General features: G+C 45.3%; 1 protein-coding gene across 1 annotated transcript in view; it reads left to right on the top strand.

The window, feature by feature from the left end:
- The window catches only part of CNTNAP2 (contactin associated protein 2), a 1,946,973-nt gene that overhangs the window by 1,776,932 nt on the left and 147,006 nt on the right, over positions 1-23,035 (top strand). The window contains exon 19 of the mRNA XM_059396202.1: positions 18,076-18,312. Within this exon, the coding sequence (XP_059252185.1) occupies positions 18,076-18,312 (237 nt within the window). The remainder of the gene's footprint in view (positions 1-18,075; positions 18,313-23,035) is intronic.

Raw genomic sequence — 23,035 nt, 5'->3', positions numbered from 1 at the left:
GATGAGAGAAGGCAGAGGAATCAGGTTTTCTGAAGTTGGTTGACTCAGAGTTCAGCAGAGCCTTTAGTTCCACCTCAGTGTCTGGCCCCTCTTCTTTTTTGGGAGGTAGGACTCTTAAAAACGTAAAAACCTTTAAAAAAAAGTTATTTAATTATTTATTTGAGAGAGAAAGAGAACAGGAGTGGGGAGGAGAGGCAGAGATTGGACAAGGGAGAAGCAGACTCCCCACCGAGGAGGGAGCCCGATGTGGGAGTGTCCCAGGACCCTGGGATCATGATCTGAGCTGAAGGCAGATGCTTAACTGACTGAGCCAACCAGGCACCCTCTGACTCTTTTTTTTTTTTTCCTGTAAAAAGTAGCATAAGAGATTATAAGTTATTTGAATCTTCTGGTGCTGTTTGAATTTTTTAAATAATGAGTGTGTTTCTTTTAAAAACCCAGTCTGGTTCTTAAAAAAAAAAAAAAAAAATGAAGGTTATTTCCTCTTTTTTTCTTTGGATGAACACACTTTTGGGATGAGAAGATTTTCACCTACTAGTCTAGAGTTACAAAAACATCATTATCTTTTTTTCTGCAAATGTTTTTACCCTGTGGTTGCTTTCAGATAAAATACATTAACCTGTTGAAAATAACAGTTTGACTGTACTGTACAGTTGGATAGGTTGTGCACTAAATCACGGGCTTTTATAGGAAGGTAAAAGTGTTAGAATTTAGCTCTACCTGCCCTCTTATGGTACAGATGAGGACCAGGCAGCTGTTACCTAGAGTAGAAAGAGACCCATAATGCTGTTAGGGACCCACAAAAATATAACAATTTATTTAAAGATCTTAAGAAAAAAATTGACTTTTAGGTTGAAAAAACTACTTCAATACATGATATTAATGTATTCGTCTTTATTCCAATGCATTCATAAAATATAATTTTTCAAAATGTTTTAGGGAGGGAAGGGCCTACAAAAGACAAATGTACGAGGGCCCACAGAAGTCATCATGTGACCCAGCTGAGGACTCTGAGGACTGAAAAGATTCCCAAACTTGGTGGTGGCAGAGCCTAAACTAAAACTCAGGTCTCCTAACTCCTCCCATTGTGCCTGTGTTCCCATGGTCCACTCTTCATCATGGCTGTGCAGTGCTCTCCCCCGAGGAGAGCTCCGCCTCCTCATCTCACACGCCTTCCAGCCATGAGCCAAGGGGCATGTTCGACTACAGCTGAGCTGGCCCGACCTCATTTCCCAGTATTCATCACAATTTCCATTCCCGGCTCTGGTTCTCTTTCCCACGTGGAGCAGCCTTCCCATTTCCCTCTGCCTGCCCAAAAGTAACGTCCCCTCTAGAGGCTTTGTTCCAACATAGCCTCTTTGGAGGTGCCTTCCAAGATGACTCCAGGCTTGAGCGATCAGTGCTGTGTATAAAAGTGCTTAACATCTCATAACAAATTATCTTATTTTGTCTCATCTCATCTTGTACTATCTTGTCTCCAGTATTTCCGTCTTGCTGCCCATTATCTCCTAGAGGGCTGGAGAGCAGACGCCCCACCATATACGTTCACCAAGCACGTGGTTAGGACTCAGTAAGCCCCCAGCTGACCAGTGGGAGCCTCTGACGACTCCTCCTGCCATCATGAGGTTAAGTACAACTTCTTCTGGGCCCCTGAAGTAGACATGGCTTTCCTTTCTCTTTCTTATATTTGTATCCCTGAGATAACTGTCACACGGTCTGACTCTCAATCCCTTAAAGGCAGGAGTCTCCAGCAGTGTTGGCTCATAGTGGATGTTTTATAACTATTTGATGAGTCAGCATTTTCTAGAACCAGCTCTTCAGTTGGATTTCTTAGTTCTGGAAATGGGTATTTATTTATCTTTATTTAAATGGAAATGTTCTAGCTTTAATGTGAGTTCCCCACCCCGAGGGAAAACAAATTAGGAAAAATAAACAAAAAACAAGAAGCCAGCTTACGGGCACGATGAAAATGGCGAAGTTATTTCCAGAGGAGTCTTGGTTGGCCTCTCAGAGTTTCCTGCTCTGTTATGTCAAATTCACAACGCAGACGGTAGCTAGCTTTCCAAACCTGACGAGCTTCCCACTTACATGTAATTGATCTGGTTTCAGTTGGTGTCTTTGGGCAATGAAATATGACAAAGACTTTTTCTTCCTTTAGCTCTGGTGCTATTTTTTAAATCTGAAGTCCACAGTGATGAAATAACTCCAAAGCTATGATACTCATTAAATAATTCAAGTCAGAATTTAATATATTCTGTAATTAAGAGGCTTAGAAAATTGTTCCAAACACCTGAAGACCACTTTCATTTCTCCGTTTTCTTGGCATCCCGAGCAACTCCTTTTTGAGAAATGACTCCTGAGTAGTCAAACCACAGCAAAGACCATTGGGAGAAGAAAAGGGCAAAGCTCGGGCATTCAGAGCACATCCCACCGACCCACAGATGGCAACAGGAATTTAGAAACACCTACCGAAAAGTACCGGCATCCACATTTGACCTGTCAAATCTAATTACTTTTGTCTTGATCATTGTCCCGGGTCACTCTCAGCTTTGCAAACACTATTGAAAGCACAAGTGCAAATAGCCTTTTAAAAGAGCTTCTAGAAAAATCTCCCATTTGCACATACATATAAGATTAATTTTCCTCAGAGCTGACCAATTTCAGGATCAACAGACTGCTTAATCCCAAGGAGCAATCATAAATGAAATTCCCTAAAATTGTTTTCGATGGTCAGGACCCAGCAAGGGAAACTGTATTTTGAAAGTATAATGCAAAATGTCTCCTGCCTTAATCCCAGATGAATTAAATCAACCACCAATAATTAGACGTTTCTGATTCTGGATGTGGCCAGCCGTGGGAGACTTCACAGCAGCAGGGAGTGGGGCGGGGGGGGAATTCTGGAGGGGGGCACAGAGCAGGCTAGGGTTTGTTACCACACGACAGTGGACAGTAGAGGGAACCACTTTGGATCAGAACGGTGACAGGCTCCTTGCAGTGAGGACCAGGGAGACCCAACAAAGATGGCAGCACACGCGTGCTGGGGACCTCCCTGAGGTCTGCTTGTATGAACGGACTCACGTACACAGGAATCCAGTGAGGGAGGTGGTTCCACTAAACCCATTTTACAAATAGGAAAAGTGATACACAAAGGAAGGAAGTAGCGTGGTTGGGGTTTTCCCTCCAAGTGGCAGAGCAAAGATTTGGACACAACTTTGCTGTAATGCACCCACGCCCAGCCCCTTGACCACTGAGCTGTGATCCTCTCCACGAGGTAACGAGCTGAGGCCAACAGAACTGAGAGGACAGGAAATACACCACAGGACACATGCACGTTCTTCCAGGAAGCTGAACAGGTGGCAGCAGGATCCAGGCCCAGGAGAGGGACACAGGAGGGGCCCTAATAGAGCTGGGATTCTTTCTCGACAGCATGTCCCTAACTCCTTGACTTATGTTCCTAAGAGGAAAAAAAAAATGTTAAGCATGAGTCCTAATTTATATAACTTCATTTGCATATTCCTTTTAAATTTTTGTACATGTACTACTGAATTAATGTTCATCATAAAATATGCACAAAGGGAAAAATTATTCTTTTACATGAAAAACTTACCATAAATTCACTTCAAATAGCATCGACTTGTACTAGCACTAGAAATGTGTATCCCTGACCAGAAATATATTTTTAAAATAATTTGGATCTAGTTTTTATTGTGACATTTATCAGAATTTCCTAATCTATAACCCAGGTTTTCTAGAATTTTTCCCTGATTGTTTAAAACTATTTATCCACATATGGCTGATTACTTGTGGGGGAAAAAAAAAAAACACAATGCAAGACCTTTGGTTTATTACATAATCCTGAAACTGTATGTTTAAACAAAAACAAAATAGAGAGCCTTTAAAAAGCCTGCAGCAATACCAAAAAAAAAAAAAAAAAAATCACCCAACAAGAAAAATTTCCTCTAGAACAATTCCTTTAAGTCCCAGAAACAAAGCCAAAATGTCAATCCATTCTTTTTAGCATTTTTCATAGCAAAACAACAGCCGATGTACAAAAATAAAGCACTAGAGTTCAAACGATCCAAGCTATAGCCAATGACAGAGTGTGTCGCATTCAGGGCAAATCTGTATTTTTCTGATCGCAGCGGTAACTCATACAGTACATGAAGAAAAATTAAATTACACCAAAAAAAGCGTTTCAGCAGGCCTGACGGGCGGGAGTTCCCTGAAAGCTCCTCGAAGACCATCAGCCAACTACGCCGGGTGGCCCGGCCAATGGCCTCTTGAAACCAGATCTCATGGGAAGAGGAGGAGCCTGGGAAGATGCTTCAGCAAACCGGGACACTTGTCGGTCACGTCTCGCGTCAGGCTCCGCTCCGTCCTGCACAGTAGAGATTAGTCCTTCATGTTCCACATGTGCGGTCCTCACTTGAGACTCCCCTGAAACTCTGGAAAAGCTAGAAGTTATCTTCAGCTGGAGCCACTGGTGCCTGAACGCACAGATCGTTTTCCTGCCCAGATCTGGACCTGACAGAACTGTCAGGGGACACTCCTGGCTTCTGTATGGGGGGAGCGATGCTGGGGTAGCTGATCAGCTTGATGGCAGTCAGGTTGGAAAGGGGTTGACCCAAGACTTTATCAGCCAAGGCTGTGGTCGGCCACTCAGAGCCACCACCCCTGGGTGTAGCAGATGACACCTTCTGTTGGGTTTTTTGTGGGGTTTTTTTGGTGGGGGAGCACAGTGTATTGCAGTTTGCCTTTGAGGTGATAGGTTTGGCAATGCAAAATTACACAAGAAGTAAAAAAAAAAAAATCTGTGGTAATATCTCATAAAGGTTTTAAATCATCAGGTATCCATTGTAGATTATCCATTGCCTTACATGCTTTAAAGTGACTCCTTCTCTGGCACTTCAGGATTCTTCCGAATGGCTGAGGTAGATGATATGTGCCACAGGCCCTTCATACTCTCCCATGTAGAATTACCTGCATCCCTACTCTTCAGCTATGAGGCTCACGACGACAGATGTCCTCCCCAAGTGACGTCACACCATTGTAGCTGGTTGAGGACATTTTGTTCTTACTTCTGGATACTTCCTGTGCCCACCTCTGTAGAAACATGCAGTGTTCATCTCTTCAGATAATGTCCTTGTGAGGCAACAGAATGTTCCTGAGAGCATTCTGACTCTGTCCTTGTCTTAGAAGATGTCTAAAGCCTCACAGAGTATTTGTGTTCAAGGTACTAGTTAGAAAACGTGTCCTTCAGTTCACTGCTGCTTACTGCTTAGGAGAAGCTCCGTGGAGAGAAGACATATTTAGGAGGACAGGCTCACGGGTGTGCAGTCCACACACTGCCCTGGAGAAGCGTTGCTCCCCCTGAAGCCATAACTTCTTAAAAATATTGTTGTCTGAGCCTCATCTAGAACTTGGTGTGCTGTGGTGCTCTGGGGACACAAGGAGCTATTGAGGATGGAGTGGAGAGAGCAGCAATGGGAAGAACAGAAGGAAACAGGGACAGGGAGCTGAGGGGGTTGGGAATGGGGAGAAGACGCCCAGATTTGGTCGGGCGTGGTCGGGCGTAACAAGGACTTGGCTTTTGCTCAGAGGGAGGTGACATGATTTGACATACATTATAAAACCCTTCCGGCTAAATTATTCCCTCTTTCCATTGCATCACTTAGAATAAATCCAAAACTCAAAATGGGGAACAAATTTCCAAGCTATTACTCAAATGTCTATTGAAAGAAACAGCTAGGATCCTAAATGCCAGGATCTCCCCTGGGCCATCTCCCTGGATTCCAGAAAGAGCTACGTAGAAGGCATGTGTCAGGCAAGCTCTCTTCAGTGCTCCTTCGCTTGGGCATGTCCAGAAGTCATTCCCATAAATTCTAATTGAATGGCTTGGTACAGAATGGATTGAAAGAATAATATTTTGGATATACTAAGTTAAATACAGTATGTTATGAAAATTAGCTCAATATTTTTTTTTTTTTTTTTTTTTTTTTTTTTACTTTTTTAACTTGGCTACAAGAGAATTTAAAACTACAAGTGTGGCTCACACTGTATTTCTATCGGACTGTGCTGACTTCGAGCATTTCAAAGACTGGTCTTTGACCCACAGGCCTTTGTCTCCCAAACCTTCATGGTGCACCTACCATGGTACCACACTCCTGAATAGCTTTTTTAAAAAAAATATTTTATTAACTTGACAGAGACAGAGAGATAGAGCACACAAGCAGGGGGAGAGGCAGAGGCAGAAGCAGACTCCCCACTGAGCAGGGAGCCTGATGCGGGACTCCATCCCAGGACTCTGAGATCATGAACCGAGCCAAAGGCAGATAATTAACCATCTGAGCCACCCAGGCACCCCGGTAATTATTTTTTTAAGGAAAATGCTAAATCGCTTTGTTAGATCTTTCTTCCAGGTAAAGTCTGAGTAGAAAGCATTGAAAGACAGCACAACATAGTAGTTAGTAGTAAGAATTCCCTAGATGTGTGACCACAGGCAAGCTACTTACCTTCGCTGAGTTTCCATTCCCTTCTCTATAAAATCTCAATAACGTATCCCTCAAGACATTTTAAAGCTATATAACATAGATCTAACTCTGTGAGTGGTAAACCCCTGTTATAATTGGCACTGAGCTTTAGAGAAAGTGGGGAGGCACCCTGGACCCAGGGGATGTGATTCTGTGTAAGCAGTGATACCCCAATTCCCACATCAACTGAGGTACAGAAACCCATCATCTTCCTCACCACTCCGGAGATCCCTTCACCCTGACCCTCTGTTCTCAAAATGTCCGAATGACACTCAAACATCAGAATAAAAACAAGTACGAAGTGAATGTCATTTGGAAAGTGTATTTTTTGGTGATCAGACTGTGGTTGCCATGAGCTTTCACTAAATATCATGACTAATGAGAAAGGCACACGGTTCTTCGCCAAGACAGCAAGAAAGAGACGGCCCAAGATCTTGAAGCACCTAGTACTCACTTAAACTGTCGTGTTTATGAGGGTTGCTTTATCTTACTGTTTATGTCTTTCTGCCTTGTGATCCCAGAACCATTATCTATTAATGCTCATCTGCCTCGGAAGTTTAATTTGTACACCATTTCTCCCACCTGCCAAGTACAACACTCTTTTTTTTTAAACCTTGTGGCTGAATTCATTAAAACAGTTTGTCTTCAAAGATTTCCTTTTTTCATTGACATGGAAAGACTCACACGATTGGTTTCTCTAATTTTCAGGAGGCAACCAGTTAAGCTGAACGGGTTTCTCGTGCAGTTAAGTCTCCCTTCTCTCCTCCAGCAGGCCATTTCCAATTAGAATGAAATCAGGAATGGGCAGGCAGCATGCATTTGGAAACACCATCGATGGTCATCGTGATTTCTAAACCCAGAGGCACCATCAGAACAGGGTCATATCTGTAGGCATCCATTATACTTGGGACTATTGAAACATGAGAACTTTATGCCTTCCCCAAACTATGGAACAAAAGAGATAACAATAGAGAGGGAAACGTAACAGTTTAAAACAGTAATGTTTGTGGCTCTTGAGCTCTGTTTCTGGAGGAGAATGTGACAAACAGAAAAAGCACATGAGTAAGTTGGGGCAGGGACATTCTCACTTTCTGAGGCACAGTCATCTAGTCGACACCAGACCTAAGACCAAAGATTTAAATACCAGAGACTGTGTCCTCAAACTCTTTCTTTGAACAATTGGCCAAGGTGCTAGATGTTACACAGAGTCTTGTAGAGAATCCTTGACCTTGAGCCGTCACAGAAATTCACCTGCTGTGAGTCCTTCCCTGTCTTGGCCTCTGTCCTGCTGCCTGTGGTTGCCTTTGCAGTTCCTCATGTGTCAAAAACAGGTCATAAGCAAGCACTCGGGTAGACTGGATCTCAGCATGTAACTGGGCAGCACATGCTTTCTGGAGAACCATTCTTTGGTGCTTTAGAAAGTGTGTGCTGTGTGTGTGTGTGTACACATACATGTTTTCTGGGGGGAAATGCATGCACATTTATTTATAGGCAGGCTTGCAGAAAACACACACACGTGCACACACGTATATACATACACTCCCTGTTTGGAAAACCACTTTGGGGTTGATTTTATGTGTATATATATAGAGAGAGAGAGAGCTGTAGAACTATATAGAAAGCCTCATGCAAGTATTTTTTTATTTATTGCCTATAAGAATAAATTTGTTGCATGCAACAGTGAATAAATCTGTTCTTTTCCCACAGATGTGCAAAAAAAAAGGGGCATGCTCCAAGAATCTACAGAGGAGGGAAGTTTTCTAATAGAGGGGAAAACTATTAAAACAAAACTTTAGTTGTCGATTTTGTAACAACCTTATTCCTCCCTCGAACATGTTTTCACTGTAGTAGAAGGAAAAGCAGACCCAGCAAATGCCCCCACGAGGTTAATTTCCGCTGACAGATTACAAGCATAGACGGGAAGATTTCGAGAAGGTCCTCATGGTGATGCAGGAGCCATGTGTAGTAGTTCAGTGAAGGAGCGTCCCCAATTCATTCTTCGACTTTTCTTTCCTTCCTCCTCTTCTCATTTGCACTTCTTTCTCCTTTCTCCTTCTCCCACCAAAAGGCAAAGTGTTGCAACTTTTTTTTTTTTTTATGACAATCTCATTTTCAGGAACTCTGGGTAATTCATAATCCTGGGCTTATTTTTTGTAAACCATAGTGATAGCTAATTATTCCTTGGTTTCTTCGAGATGAGTCTTTGCTTTTTACCCCATGCTTTATCTTCTTTGAAGAAACTATCCTCAAAAAGGTATAGATGGTAAGAGAAATATATTAACTAGCCTGTCTTCTGCTTTCTCTCAGGGGAGGCGGTTGGGGGTCCTCACTCTGAAAAAATATGAAGATGCCCAAACTGGTCCATAATACCATCCGTTCATTCATTCATTCAGTGAGTGTGCTTTAAAATACCTAGTAAGCTGCAGGAAATGTGCTGGACTCTGGAGACACAAAATCAATAAAACACAGTGTTTGCCCTCAAGGAACTCTTGGCCTTCGTTCTACTCATGTGTAAGCTACCAAATATAGTTTAAGCCTTTGCAATTACTATATTTTGAATTTATTTGACAAAAGAATGAATGTTTAAGTCTAGTTCTCACAGCAACAAGTGATAACCGGTACAAAAAAAAAAAAAAAAAAAAAACCAGGTTGCTGATCACTGCCAAACCAGTTTTGTTGTTGTTGTTGTTACTCAAAATAAAAACCACTTTAATATAACAAAAGTTCATCATAAGTAATTGGACATTTTGGGGTGTTCTGGTTGTTCTTTTCAATTGACCTCTGAACTGGTGGAAAAAATAGAATTTTGTTCCTTAAGGAGTCAGTTGTGTCTTTATGCTTGTGAGTAGTGAACAATCAGTGGTTACTTGATAACTAATTTCCTTTTAAAGTTCCCAAAGAAGAAACTGGGGAACAGATGGGTTTGTGGAATTCTATGAAAACGGCTGAAACTTGCTTAAGTGTGGCTGGGAGAGAGGAGAGAGCATTTTCTAAAGTCCAGAAAATCTGTATTTGTCCCTTCCTGATTAGTAGGACGACCTTGGGCAAATTATTCCCCTAAGCCTCAGTTACCTTATCTGTAAAATGGGAATGATAACATCTATGTCAAAAGTGTTGCTGTTGAATAATTTATTATATAAGATAACATATGAAAGTTTCATATTATGACTGACACATCGCAGGAACTCAGGAGAAGCTCATTTCCTTATGGTGTAAAGTGCACTCACTAAATCAACAAACTTTCTGTGAGTGCCTCTCTCGACTAGACCCTGGGACTATCACAGTGAATGAAAAGCGGCACTTGTCCTCAAGAGCCCTTACAGTCCAGAATTCTACATGGCTCATCGCCTCAGCTGAGCCAGCGAGAAAATCTGGGATGTTTAGTGCTAAGTGAAGATCAAAAAAGAAGCAACTTGCTACTTATCAACAGAATGAGTAGAAACCGCCTAGTGTTTGAAAAAGGCATAAAGTATGTACTTAGATAATTTTACAAATAAATAATTAAGCAAATCATGTGATTCCTAAAAGCAGCAGCTCCAGAGCAGACTGGGAAGTTAGCAGAGAGGAGGAGAAATGAGACAGAGGTCGCCGGGGGACTTGATCCGCTAATGCCACTCACGCAAGTGACCAGGCTTGTCCAAGCAAGGTTCTAGCTTGCTACGCCAATAAAAAGAAGACAAAGCAGTCAAGATGAAGACCATCTGTTAAGTTGCAAATCATCTCATTCTTTGGGCTGTATTCTACTAAATGCATTTTATAACGCTGGGTATGGGGGTTACGGCTCTTGGTACTAATCTTGCACCTTTCCTGCAAATCTGAAATGACTTGAGTATATTGTTCTCTTAAAATGTTTAAAAAGAAGCGATTTGGGGCGCCTGGGTGGCTCAGTGGGTTAAGCTGCTGTCTTCAGCTCCGGTCATGATCCCAGGGTCCTGGGATCGAGCCCCGCCATCGGGCTCGCTGCTCAGCGGGGAACCTGCTTCTCCTCCTCTCTTTCTGCCTGCCTCTCTGTCTACTTGTGATCTCTCTCTCTCTGTCAAATACATAAATAAAATTTTAAAAAAAGAAGAAGAAGAAGCAATTCAAGACCCTCCAGAGCCCCCATCCTGCCTTCTAATCCACGGCAGGTCATGGCCACACATCAGCTCACGTTTCACACCAAGTCATACCCCCCGACCTACGGCAGAAGTACCCCGCCCCCGCTGCCCATGGCAGGAATCTGAGAAAACAGCGAAATAGGAGAACAGGCTGGCCTTTCCCCTGACCGGTTAAATCCAATTTTCTGAGAGTTTGCCTTAGGTATTTTTTTTTTTTTTTTAAAAAGCACAGTCGAGATTGCAAAGCTCTGACGTCATTTCCAGAACAGCACACGCTCCTCCATGCTGCGAGGACCTTGCCCGCCCTGCGTTTCTTGCAAATACGTCTTCACTGTCACCTTCTTCGCGAAGAAGCCCAGACTTCCCCACAGAACGAGCCGATGGTTCTCCCCTCCCGCCACCTCCCCCTCCTGGCTCCGGGTCTCACGCCGAGTGTGTCCTAAGGCTGCGGTTCTTCTCTAGGGAAGAGTCCTCGTCGTGTTTGCTTTTGTTATCAGCACGGGCCTGGCATTCCGTGAGGTTCCAAGAAATGTTTACTAAATTAAAAGCAAACAGGGTTGCGCTTGTCAGACTAAAGTCAGAGCAAAGAGCCGTGAGGGCGCTTGAGGAGGAGCTGGGGGACGGAGGTGGCCTGACAGCGGCTGGGAAGGGCCAGAGAGCCGGCAGGGAAGGAACTGGCAAGGCCATGAGCAGGTGCCCCAGACCAGACCAGTCTGGCCAGACCACAGGGCAGAGGACGCAGGGACCGGGCGGGGCGGCCGAGGAGGGAGCGGGTCCGGATCACGAGGGTGACGACCCCACCGGGGATGTGGAGGCCACATGTGGCCCAGGGCCTCCGCTCACCCAGCATCTCAGTGCATCATTTCCGAATGAATTAGTTTTTCTTATTTTTCCTTAAACTTTTGAGGGTGAAGTCATGAAATCTGATTTATACTACTAACCCTCCCCCCCCCAGAAAAATGCATAGGCGCTTTCGCCCAAAGTTTCAGGAGATTTACAGATTCCCTGAAATGTATCTAGTGACCAGGCCCCTACACACACACCTGGTGATATTCCAGATTTTAAGAAAAAGGATGAAATTTACATTTAAGGATGAAATTTAGGTTTAACGGTTTCCTCTCATACCAATCCATTCAGCCAGAATGATCGTTTAAAACTGCAAATCAGGGGGCACCTGGGGGGCTCAGTCGGTTAAGCAGCTGCCTGGGACCGAGCCCCGAGTGGGGCTCTCTGCTCCGCAGGGAATCTGCTTCTCCCTCTCCCTCTACCCCTCCCCGCCGCTCATGCTCTCTCTTGCATGCCCTCTCTAATAAATAAGAAAAATCTTAAAAAAAAAAAAGAACGTACAGCAATGACTGGTTGTTAGCCAGAGGAGGATGTACGCTCAGGGAGGATTTCTGTAACATGGGAATGATTTAAAGGCTACAGCAATTAAATAACCTGCTGGACCCGGGCCACAGAGCTGGTTGGTGGCAAAGCCAGGACTAAACCCGCCTTTATATTCCTGCCCTCCGCGTACACACATTCCTCCCTGACTCCGTGTGTCAGACGGAGCTTACTGGGACGGAGTCCTTCCCTCACTTACTCTTTCTAGAGTGTTCTAACCTGTTGACCACCATTTTTTTTTTTTCCCAGTAATGCTTATTAACACAATTTCAGGAGTATGTCCCAGGAAATTCTGGATGCAAACTCTCTTCCCACTTGGGGGAAGTTGTTCGGTGCTGTTGGCACTTAAACTCCCAAGCAAGGAGGCCCCCTGGCTCCGACAAGGTCAAGTCCTAGATCTTGTAGCTTCTTCACGTGTTTCAAGTCACATGTTCTACCCTTGTAGCTCATGGTCGGCACACGCCACTCAGACTTCAGAGAATTTTCTCCGGGATTTTCTTACCCTGGTGCAGATTCAGACACTTGAAGCTTATTACATAGAAACTGACCTGCAAGTAACCTGGCCTTTAGAGAGAATGTGGGGAAAGTGGTTACAAAAGATACGTATCCACCTGGGGAAACAGCCTGAGTAAAGGTGAACATTAACTCATCCAGGCCCAATGTTGTTAGTCCAAAACGATCAGAGTCCATGGAAGAAAACATGGAACAAACAGAATAAAAAATTCAGGAGGGAAATTCAAAGCAGCACACTTGGGGAGAAAAAGCAGATTTTGCCAGTGGAAAGCCAGGAGAGAAACTAGTTGTATTTCAGGAAAGCAGGACCTTGGGAATACAAGAGGAAACGAGTTAAAGGAGAGTTAGGCCTTGCAGATTACCCCAGAAGGAGCCGGGCCTAATGCAGAATCAGGATATACACCGAGCGGGGTGGCCAAGGGGTCTAGGAGCAGAGCGTCATGACATTTGTTTAACTCTTTAGTTAGATGATTCATTAAAAAGCAGCCCGTGAGAATGGCCATTCTGGACAACGGAATTCAACCGTGGAAAAGCTTGAATGACCCTGAGGTTGGGGCCCAGGTCCATGTTTCCTTGTAGTATGGTGCCTGCTCCCCAGGAGTTCTTCCTGGGTTTTATAGAACTTCTTATAAAGGACAGAGCTTTCAGGGTCCAGGGTCCTGGGACAAGATAGAAGAGAGGTGTGGAAGGCAGGAAGGAACCATCAAATACTAAAGCGTTTCTTTACAGCGGAAGAGAAAAGGCAAGTAGCCTTTAGTACGGGCTGAATGTGTCAGTCCCCCCAGATTCCTGTGCGGAAGCCGTAACCCCCAATGGGACAGTATTTAGACATGGGGCTTTTGGAGGTACCTCGGTTTAGATGAGGTCATGAGGGTGGGACTCCCATGAGGGGATTAGCGCCCTTCTAAGGGGAGGAAGAGACCAGAGATCTAGTTCTCTCTCTCTCCCTCTTCTCTCTCTCTCCCTACCTCCCTCTCTCTTGCTCGCTCTCTCTCTGCCATGGGAGCACAGAGCAAGAGCATGTCTGACTGCAAGCCACCAGGAGAGCCCGCACCAGAAAAAGAATCAGCCGAGACGTCCATGTTAGACTTAGAGACTCCAGAACAGTGAAATAGACTCCCGTTGTTTGAGCCGCCCGCTGGCGGTCAGTGCCTGTGGTTTGCTTGAAGGACCGGCTCAGTGACCGAGTGAGCTCACGCGCTGGAGGCAGTTCACACCGGCTGGGAGATCACCCGTGAACTTGTCCTCTCTACTCCGTATTAGTGATGTGTTGACAGCTTGAATTCAGCCGTGGTAGGAGCATTTACACCAGGGGAACAGGCGAACACTCTTTGCTTCCTTAAGATTCTTAGGAGAATCAGCTACTCCAGATTCCCGGGCATGCCGCGGCGTCAGCTAGATGCAAGACTTGTGGGAGCGGAGTTCCCTGGAATTCTCACGTTCGGAATCAACCTTAACTTCTCCTGTCGCTGTTTCTGTTTTAACGACTAGTACACAATGGCATTCTTCAGTTCTCTTTCGCGACCCATCCAGAATTATTGTTCAGCTTTTGTGGACTCTCGTGGTAAATTACCGATCACTTAAAGCGTTGTTTCGATGGGGAAATACTTCCAAGTTTGCAAGTTACTGACTTTAAACTTTTGGAAAAGAACCCATTTGTGGGCTAGGAGCTTTCAATTCTGGGTTGTTGTGGGGAAGTGAGAGAATGAAAAGACTCGGGATGATTTTTAAATATAGGTTGCAAGATATAGCCTAAGCAAAAAAGGCAAAAAGAAATGGAGTTATTGAGCGTGAGGAAGAAAAGATGAGGGGCAATTTAGTAACGGGGTGAGTACCAGCTGCTCGCCTTTCCACGTTAAACATCGGGGATTTGGTCAGACGAGGAGAAGAATATCTTTGTGGTATTATTCTGGGATGGGCAGTTTGTGGATTTTATTTCAAATATTTGCAGACTTCTTTTCATCAATCAGAGGTCCATTTCAAGAATCAAGAAATGATTACGAGGTTGCTTGCCTGCCTCAAGGTTCCTGGCAAACTTACAATCCTGAACCTACAGATTTCGGACTGTAGCTCGGAATTTCGGGAAACATGATCTAATTCCACAGATCTCTTGTGATACATCTTAGAATAATGAGACTCCAAATTTATCATTTTTTTCTATCCAAAAAAATGAATATCCTAAAACTTAAGCTATCTCGTCTTAGTATAAAACCTTAGTATGAAATGCTTAGTACATTAAGCATTCTCCATCAGTCATTTTTGATCATCCAATGAGGGAAAGGCCGTTGTTTGGGGCGTGTTAAATTAGTGTTCTTTTAGTGTTTCCTTCAGGGGGGGTGGGAGTGTTCCTTTCCTAAGTGATATTCCACACCCGGATTTGGCATTTCCTTCAAACCATCTGAAGCAGTGAAATGACAGCTATAAATCCGCCACTTGGAAACTGAGACGGTTCGCAGCACTCCCAGGCCCTGGTTTAACAGTTGGTTTATGACGCGGTTGCAGAATAACCCTGTTAAGCGTGGTATTTTCCTTCCTCCAAAACCGACATGAATCCATAAAGCTTTTTAACGATGACTCTGAAATACACCACAAGTATTCTCTGTGGCATATTGTTCAGCTTATCTAAAATCCTTCACTTTCTGAATTTCTCTTAACGATCTGCCCTGGAAGGAGGGTCACCCCTAGGGTTGAACGAGGCGTCCTGTCTCAGCCTGACGGGCCCGCTCGGCTCCCTGCCCCGCCAGCGGCGCTCCCCCGCCCCGGGGTTGGCTCCCGGGGTCTCGGTCTCCTGTGGGCACGAGCATCCTCTGGGGAGTCGGTTACGCGTGCTGATTCTCGAGACCCTCTGAGTCAGACCCTCGGAGCCAAATTCTGGAGCTAGGCCTGGGGACCAGCATTCTGACAGAGAGGTGTCATCGGGGACTCGGGCGGGCCCACGCTCTGGAAGGGCGGTGACTGGGGAGAGTCTGGCTCAGGGAAGCCCAGGCTCCGGCTGGCGATACGGGCATCTGTAGCTCGGTGCCCGGCACCTGCAGCTTTCCCTGCTTCCTCGACCTCAGCAGCCCAGAATCCCTCCCTCCACGCAGGAGCTTCGTGCCTCGATCTTGAGTTTCAAGTGCCCTATCTTGTCCTCTACCTTGTCCCTTTCTGTCTGCCTCTGGCTTGTGTGAACTCTGGCCTTGATCTGGAGCCCTCTCTCCAGGCACCAGGTCCATCTCTTCTCCCCTGCATGGCCCAAACAGTTTCTCAGATAGTGACCCCCTCATCCTCTCGGAGAACCTCTCTGTGGCAAAGGGGTGTCCGCGGCAGGTGACCGGCCCTGTCTGCTCTCTTTGATTGCCCCCGGCGCAGCCCCTACCATCCATCACAACCGCTCAGAGAACGTCACAGAATATGTCCGTCTGTCCCACCAGGCTCTGAGCGGCTGAGGGCAGGGATCACCTCTTTTTAGGTACTGTTTCCCCGACGCCCAACCTCAAGTGTAGTGGGGCACTCAAGAGTCTTGCCCATATAACTGATGTTGTAAGAAGACTGCATGCCAAGGCTTCATGCCTCTGGTCGCACTGTCCCAGCTCCAAGTGTTGTCATGTGCTTCTCTCTCAACTCCCAAGCTGGCCTTCCCTTCTGCCTTTACAAAGCTACTGCCTCTGGCTCTTTGGGTCCCAGGTTCCATGCCTTTTCCCCCCAGATTTCCTTGGCCGGTGCCCTTCATGTTCCAGAGCCCCTGTATTATGTGGTCCTGCACCCACCATAGTACTTCTGGTGATGCCTGGTGGTCTGAATCCCCTAGATCAAGGGCTTCCTGGGAGCAGCGATGGTAACCTCAGGGCCCAGCGGAGTGCCTGGCGTCCCGAGGGGACTTGGCAGGTGTTTGCTGAAAGCCTGGGAAAGCCAACTCAGGACCCTCCAGGCACTGAGACAGGGGTTCTTATCACATGACCTGCTGTGTAAACCTCCATGACACTCGCCAGAAGGATTTCAGATTGTGGATGTGTCCTCTCCCATGCCCACGGCTGGACAGGATGACCCCAAGGTGGCAGCGACCGTATTATATACGTCTGACATCCCAGTGAGTCGGTCGGTGACCCATGTGGGCTGCGTATTGTTCAATCCTGGGCTTCCCATCACGGGCCCTGTCAGCGTTTGAGCAAGATAGTTCTGAATTCTGTGAGACTCACACACCGCCCGCTGGTTAATAGGTTAAGAGGTCGGTTAGCAGGTTAACACAGCCCAGATCCACCCACGGGTGCCTGACTCCCTGATTCACTACGCCGTGCCCACTCTGGTGGGTTCTACGGGCCGTGAAGTTTAAGTCTCCTTCCAGAAGAAGAGGGCAGGGGAACCGTAACTGGGAGACCAAACAAAGCTTGTTAGGAATCTCAGCCTTTCGTCCTGACGTAGGAAATGATTTGGGAACTCTGAGGAGCACGCAATGGGAGAATCAGCGGAGAAGCCTGTTAGCGGGGCGCCTGGAGGGCTCAGTCCGCTGGACGGCTGCCTTCAGCTCAGGTCATGATCCTGGGGTCCCGAATTGGGCTTCCTGCTTGGTACAGTCTGCTTCTCCCTCTGCCCCTCCACCCACTGATGTGCTCGCTACTTCTCTCTCTCAAAAGTAAATAAATAAAATCTTTGAAAAAAAGGGGGGGGGGCGGTGTCCAGGTGGCTCAGTCGTTAAGCATCTGCCTACAGCTCAGGTCAGGATCCCAAGGTCCTAGAATTGAGCCCTGAATTGGACTCCCTGCTCAGCCCTCCACCCCTCCCCCCACTCATGTGTGCGCATGCATGTTCTCTCTCCTCTCTCAAAAATAAATAAACTTAAAAAGGAATCAATTAGCAATGATTAGGTCATTGACAGAGACCAATGAAGGGTTAGTGACTGTTCTTGTGATTTAATAATAATAATAATAATAATAGATATGATTTACTTTGTGTTGATCATTTCACATTATCTTTTATTGTCTCCCATTCACCTATAAAATACTGAGGCCTAAAGCAATTGGTTAAGTAACTTCCCATAAAGCCACACAGTAATTAATTAATGGTCATATTTGAGCCCAGTTCTCTCAAACTTCACAACTTACGATTTTAAGCTTCCTGGGACCTCCTCAGGGACTGGTCGAGGGCTCTCCTGGGCAAACATCCAGAACTCCTCCAGTCTCAAAGAGGAAGCCCGTAAGCTCCTTAAATGGGTGTTCATGTTAAACCATTGCCTTTTCAGGGTGTTTCTTCAACCTAAATCAGTCATTTGGCCTAAGCCCTATACATGAAAATTCTTTCTGGTATGATTTCAGTTTCTTCATTTTTATTAATATATATATATATATATATATATATATATATTTTAAATTTACAGATCTGCGTGCTCTATTACATGCTACTTCCTTTTGGGGGTTGAGGGGGATAGTTGGTCCCTGTTGATGAAATCAGGCCCGTCTCTGTGGACAGCGCAGGGCCTGCCTTCCGTGAGCAGCGAGCTTGAAGCGTGGTCAGTATCAGCACCCAGTTTCCCCCTCATTTGTCAATCTCCTCCACCTGTTTTGTTTCAACAGATGTTGGCGCATTTTTTGAAGAGGGGATGTGGCTACGGTATAACTTCCAGGCATCGGGGGTCAGCGGCAAAGAATCGGGCGTCAGGTCAGACAGCGCCCCTGATCAGCAGAGCGCCCCTGCCGACCTGGCGCACGAGGGGATCCGCTTCAGCTTCAGTACCTCCAAGGCGCCCTGCATTCTCCTCTACGTGAGCTCCTTCACAACAGACTTCTTGGCAGTGCTCATCAAACCCGCCGGTGAGGACAAGCATGCCTAGCCTCTGCTAATATTTAATGTTGGGTGAACAGAATGTTCTAGAAAGTCTGGGTTGCTCTGGTCTTGTCCTTTATTCTCTGCAGGACGCTGAGTGAGTCATCCAATGTCTTTGAACCTCATTTCCCTATGTGAGAGCCAGGAAGGCAGCTTGTCAGTGTCACAGTAGTGATGTTGCTAAGCCATGTCAGGTTCTTTATGGGAAGCATATTACATGAATATGAGGTCGTTCCGTATGTATGATGATGATTTTTTGTTCCTGTCAAGTGAAGACATGCACTGCTGTCCTAAATAGAGATGAGCTCTGAAGTAGTAAAATTAATTTAATATAAATCAATGAGGTATCCTGATGTATGATAACATATCAGAAGGTTCCTTCAGAACATATGTAGCTTTCCATAGAAATGGAAAACCAGAGATGTTTTCATTCCTAAACCCTCTCAGAATGTTACATGCATAAAATACATCCCTGGCATAAGGCTGGGTTAAAGCAGAAGTGTATTTACCACCTTGATTTGCAAATATGCATGGAGCCCAAGAGGGTCAGAGTGAGACTAAAACTGGCATCTTGTGAGAATAGCCAAATGCGCTCAAGGTCTTTCAGAGAAGGCTGAGCAGTTCTGGAACACAGGAGTGTGCCCAACACCGAGGGGCCATTCTTCTCAGAAAACCTGAATCCTGAGACACTTAAAAATTCTTGGGGCACCTGGGTGGCTCGGTTGATTAAGCAGCTGCCTTTGGCTCAGGTCATGATCCCAGGGTCCTGGGATCGAGCCCCACGTCAGGCTTTCTGCTCATCAGAGCAGATAAGAATATTGTGGGTTGATCAGGAAGAGAATCTCTCTCATTCATTTCCCAGAGCGATGACATGGGCTGAGGAGGTGGAGACGCTTGTCTCATTGCCCACACCTCCTGGCTCTGCACGGAGTATTCCAAAGTCTTAGCTTCGTAAAGATCAGGATTCTCTTCCGTGGGAGCAAAAATTATTATTACAGATCCAGGCCAGCTTGAGTTTGAAAACATAGTAAATTCTTCAGTTTCTCTGGTCAATTCATTGTTGGTTAAAAAGATTGGGGGCGGGGGGATATTTCCTAAGATTTTCCTTTTCAGAAATTATTCCTAAAGAAATAAGCCAAAAACCAGACAAAGAGCCAGCATCAGAATGTTCCTCTTAGTGTTATTTATAAAAATAAGCATTAGGAAGGACCTACAAAAGCTCAACTATAGTAAAATGGTTAGTTAAAGAGGGAGTCACCATTTTAAGGAATATTCTGTATTCATTAAGAATAATACTTAACGTGGAGCAATGGAGAAAAAAGTATGGAGAAAAAAAAATTATGTACTACAATGTTAAACCAAAAAAAAAAAAAAAAGAAGAAGAAGAAGAAGAAGAAGAAGAAGAAGAAGAAGAAAGAAAGAAAGTAAAAAGGCAAGATAGAGCCTTGACTATCCAGTATTGGCTTAGATCTGTGAAAAATAAAGATGGAAAACAGAAAGTGATAATATGAGCACAAAGTAGTTCTTTACGGTGGATTTGCTTCTCCTGAATAATATTCTTTTATAAATTTCAAATGCTTACAATGAGCAAGCATCGCTGTTGTAATCCAAAAAGATACTACTACTCCTTAAGTCACTCCTGCATCAAACCCAGTCCCCAGCTGTAGCAGGAACTCACCTTCCCATAAGCCACCCCCGTCCCCAAGAGCACTCATGCCGGTGTCTCGGGGCGTTCACCATGTGCAAGGGTTTTGAGTAATCAGTTCATATTGGTGCTATCATTTAATGATGCCCGAAGGTGGGCTGTGTTGCACACACATGAATTCCTACAAGCCACACAGCCACGAGGTAGATAGCATTCTTTATTCCCTGTCAACAGATGATAAAACTGGGGAGTACGGAGAAGTTAAGTGACTTGCACACTGAGCTGGTGAGTGAAACCAGGATTCCTAAGCTCAGGTGTCTGATTCCAGGCCCCGAGACTCCTCTGCTCTCTCCATATGGCAGAGATCTCTAAGCACACTCCCAGCGTGTTTGGAAAGCAGGACCAGTCAGTTTCTTGAACTTTGCAAGGCCATCTTCAAACAGCTGATGAAAATGTAGTTTTGTTCACACTTCAAAGACTGCATTTTTTTATTAATTAGCATTTTAAAGTTAGAAAAATGTGAAGAATTCATTCAGGAAAAAATATCAATAAGTTCTATGCCAAAATATCGGGAAAAAAATTAAAAACCAGAAAGTCTTCACTAAATGTCCCAGCATCCCTCATACTTAACATATCGAAAGTCGTAGCACCGTCACGGTTCCCCCAAGATGGGCCCCTCCCCAGACCTCAGCTTCTGCCAGGGCTACCCCCTCCAGACCCCCAATTCCCAAGTGTGCTGCCATTCACAAATGTGCCACCCTTCCCCTTTGGGAGGCCACCCAGGCAAACAAGAGCTGCCGAGTCTAGTCACACTGTGTCCCTCGGGGGTATCTCTGTCTTTCCTTCCCCACCGCTGGTCTCCTAACAAATGTCTTCCAGCTTCATTCCTGCCATGGCACATGCAGGTTATTACATGAGAAACGGGACTTGAGTAAATGGACAAGGCCACTTACGTTCAGGAGGCCACCAACCTGGTGACTCCAGCAGCTCAGCCCACTGAGGGTCTGCCGAGGTCTGAGGGGCGCCCAGCTCCTAGAATAGCATTAGCCCCTCCGTGGAACAGCAGTGCACCTCACACCCAACCCTCTCCCTTCTTCGGGCCCCTCCCTGCTCGTTCTTACCCACCACAGCCTCCACTAAGCCGTGTCCCTCATCATGCCTCCAGTAGGGCTCTCCTCCTCCCAGGAAGGGCAGAAGACATCCCAAACCCCACCACATCCTGCCTGTGGCTCCGGAGTGAGGTCTCCCAAGGGGAGAGCTCCGAGTGTAGAACCGGAAAGTCTGGGTTTGAATCTGCTTCTGCCTTGTGCAAGGTGTGTGACCGTGACCGTGGGCAGTTAGCCCTTCCGCGCCCAGGGCTCCCTTGTGTGAAATAGCGCCTCCCTCGTGGGGGTATTGTGAAAATGGCACGAGTCAGTAAGGGGAAAGCAGGACCCTGCACGGGTGCAGTCTGTCATCCAGGGAGGTGTCACAGACACTACGTAAGCGTCAGCCGTTACTACCAGCCCCGGCCCACAGATTTAATCCACATCCTGCCACGTATTCAGTGCCACCCAGCCCTGCTCCTCCTCATTCTCCCCCAAGCTCACGCGACACCGTGCCCCTGCCCACCACCGTGCTCTGGTACCCGGACTTGCTGCGTCTGCCTCTGGGCGCTAACATCTGCCTTTCATTCCGGAGCCAGGTCGAGTCTTCCCTCCTTTCAGTGACTTCTCCTTACTTTAGACTCCCATTCTGCTCACTTTCCATGGCATTTGTTTGGCATCTACTGTACTGTTCTCTGTCCTTGTTATAAATACTCGCTGTCTTCCCAGGGAGATGAGAAGCCCCCAGCACTACATTTCCTGCCTACGATAGGTGCCCCGTAAGTGTTTGCTGATGATAATGATGATGGCCAGGAGAGAATAAATCTGTTAAGCCCATTATTTGCTGTAGCCAATAAAAGAGCCGTCCCTTATAACCGCTTTAATTCACTTGGGAGATGAACGTGAGATGCAGGAAGTGAAGTATTTTTCCATTTTAATAATATTTTATATTAATGGAAAATATTAATATTCTCCCACTGCCATTTAGTGGTTCTCTGGTACTATTATTTGAAAGGAATAAATATATCATTTAAATTTTATTATTCAAGAAAATTGCCATTACTGTTTATGGAGATCCACTACATATAAATTTAACGTTCCAACTCGTCTGTTTTCTCAAAGCAAATCATTGCAGTTGCCATTAAGTGAGGCAGTTACAGAAATTTTAAATCATATTTACAAAGAAAGAAAGCCAGAAAAGAGAAAAAATAATGAAAACAGCTTAATACTGATTTTAATGAGCTGGGGAACGTAATAGGAACAATGACAAAGAAAATAGGGCAGAAAATGTCTGTTTTTTGCATGATTATTATTTCCTCCGACCTCTAGTCCTCAAAGGTGGGGCCTGGTCTTTCTTTTCTTTGTATCCCCAGGGCCAGACACAGGGTTTGGAGATGGTCCTGGGTCTTAGAGGGGGACTCCGCACTGATGCCAGCCAGACAGCCCACGTTCAGGCCTTGAAAAATTGGATTCAACGGTGCTTTTCATGAGCACTGAATAAATATCTTCTGAAGAAATGAGTAAATAAATGATGAATGAATACAGCTGTATATTAAAGAAAACTGGCTGCGATTATATGTAGCCCAAGCACAAGAAGGAGAAGGAGGGAATGAAAACTCAACAGTCAACTTGTTCTTCTGCACATAGCCCCGCAACCGTTTAATCACCTTCTGTTCAATCCCAAACAATAGATTGTTTTTAATACTATTAGGGTAAAGGGAAAAAATAAGGTAAAATACCAAGGAGTGAGGAAAGAGACATCTCAGAAAAGGGGAGCAGGGTATTCAAAGGTCCTGGGGTAGAAAGAAGAATTGTATTTTCTAGGGTATAACATAAGTCCAAGGTAGCTTGAATGTAAAAAGTGAGAGAGTAAATGGCATCATTTAAAATAACATAACACGCAGAACTCAAATCAGACAAGGCACCATACATTACATTAAGAATGTATGTCTTCATCATATGAACACCTAGAAGGCTTTG

This window comes from Mustela nigripes, chromosome 4 (genome assembly GCF_022355385.1).
Source record: "Mustela nigripes isolate SB6536 chromosome 4, MUSNIG.SB6536, whole genome shotgun sequence".
NCBI classification, from domain to species: domain Eukaryota; kingdom Metazoa; phylum Chordata; class Mammalia; order Carnivora; family Mustelidae; genus Mustela; species Mustela nigripes.
This window is presented reverse-complemented; position numbering and strand designations above follow the sequence as displayed.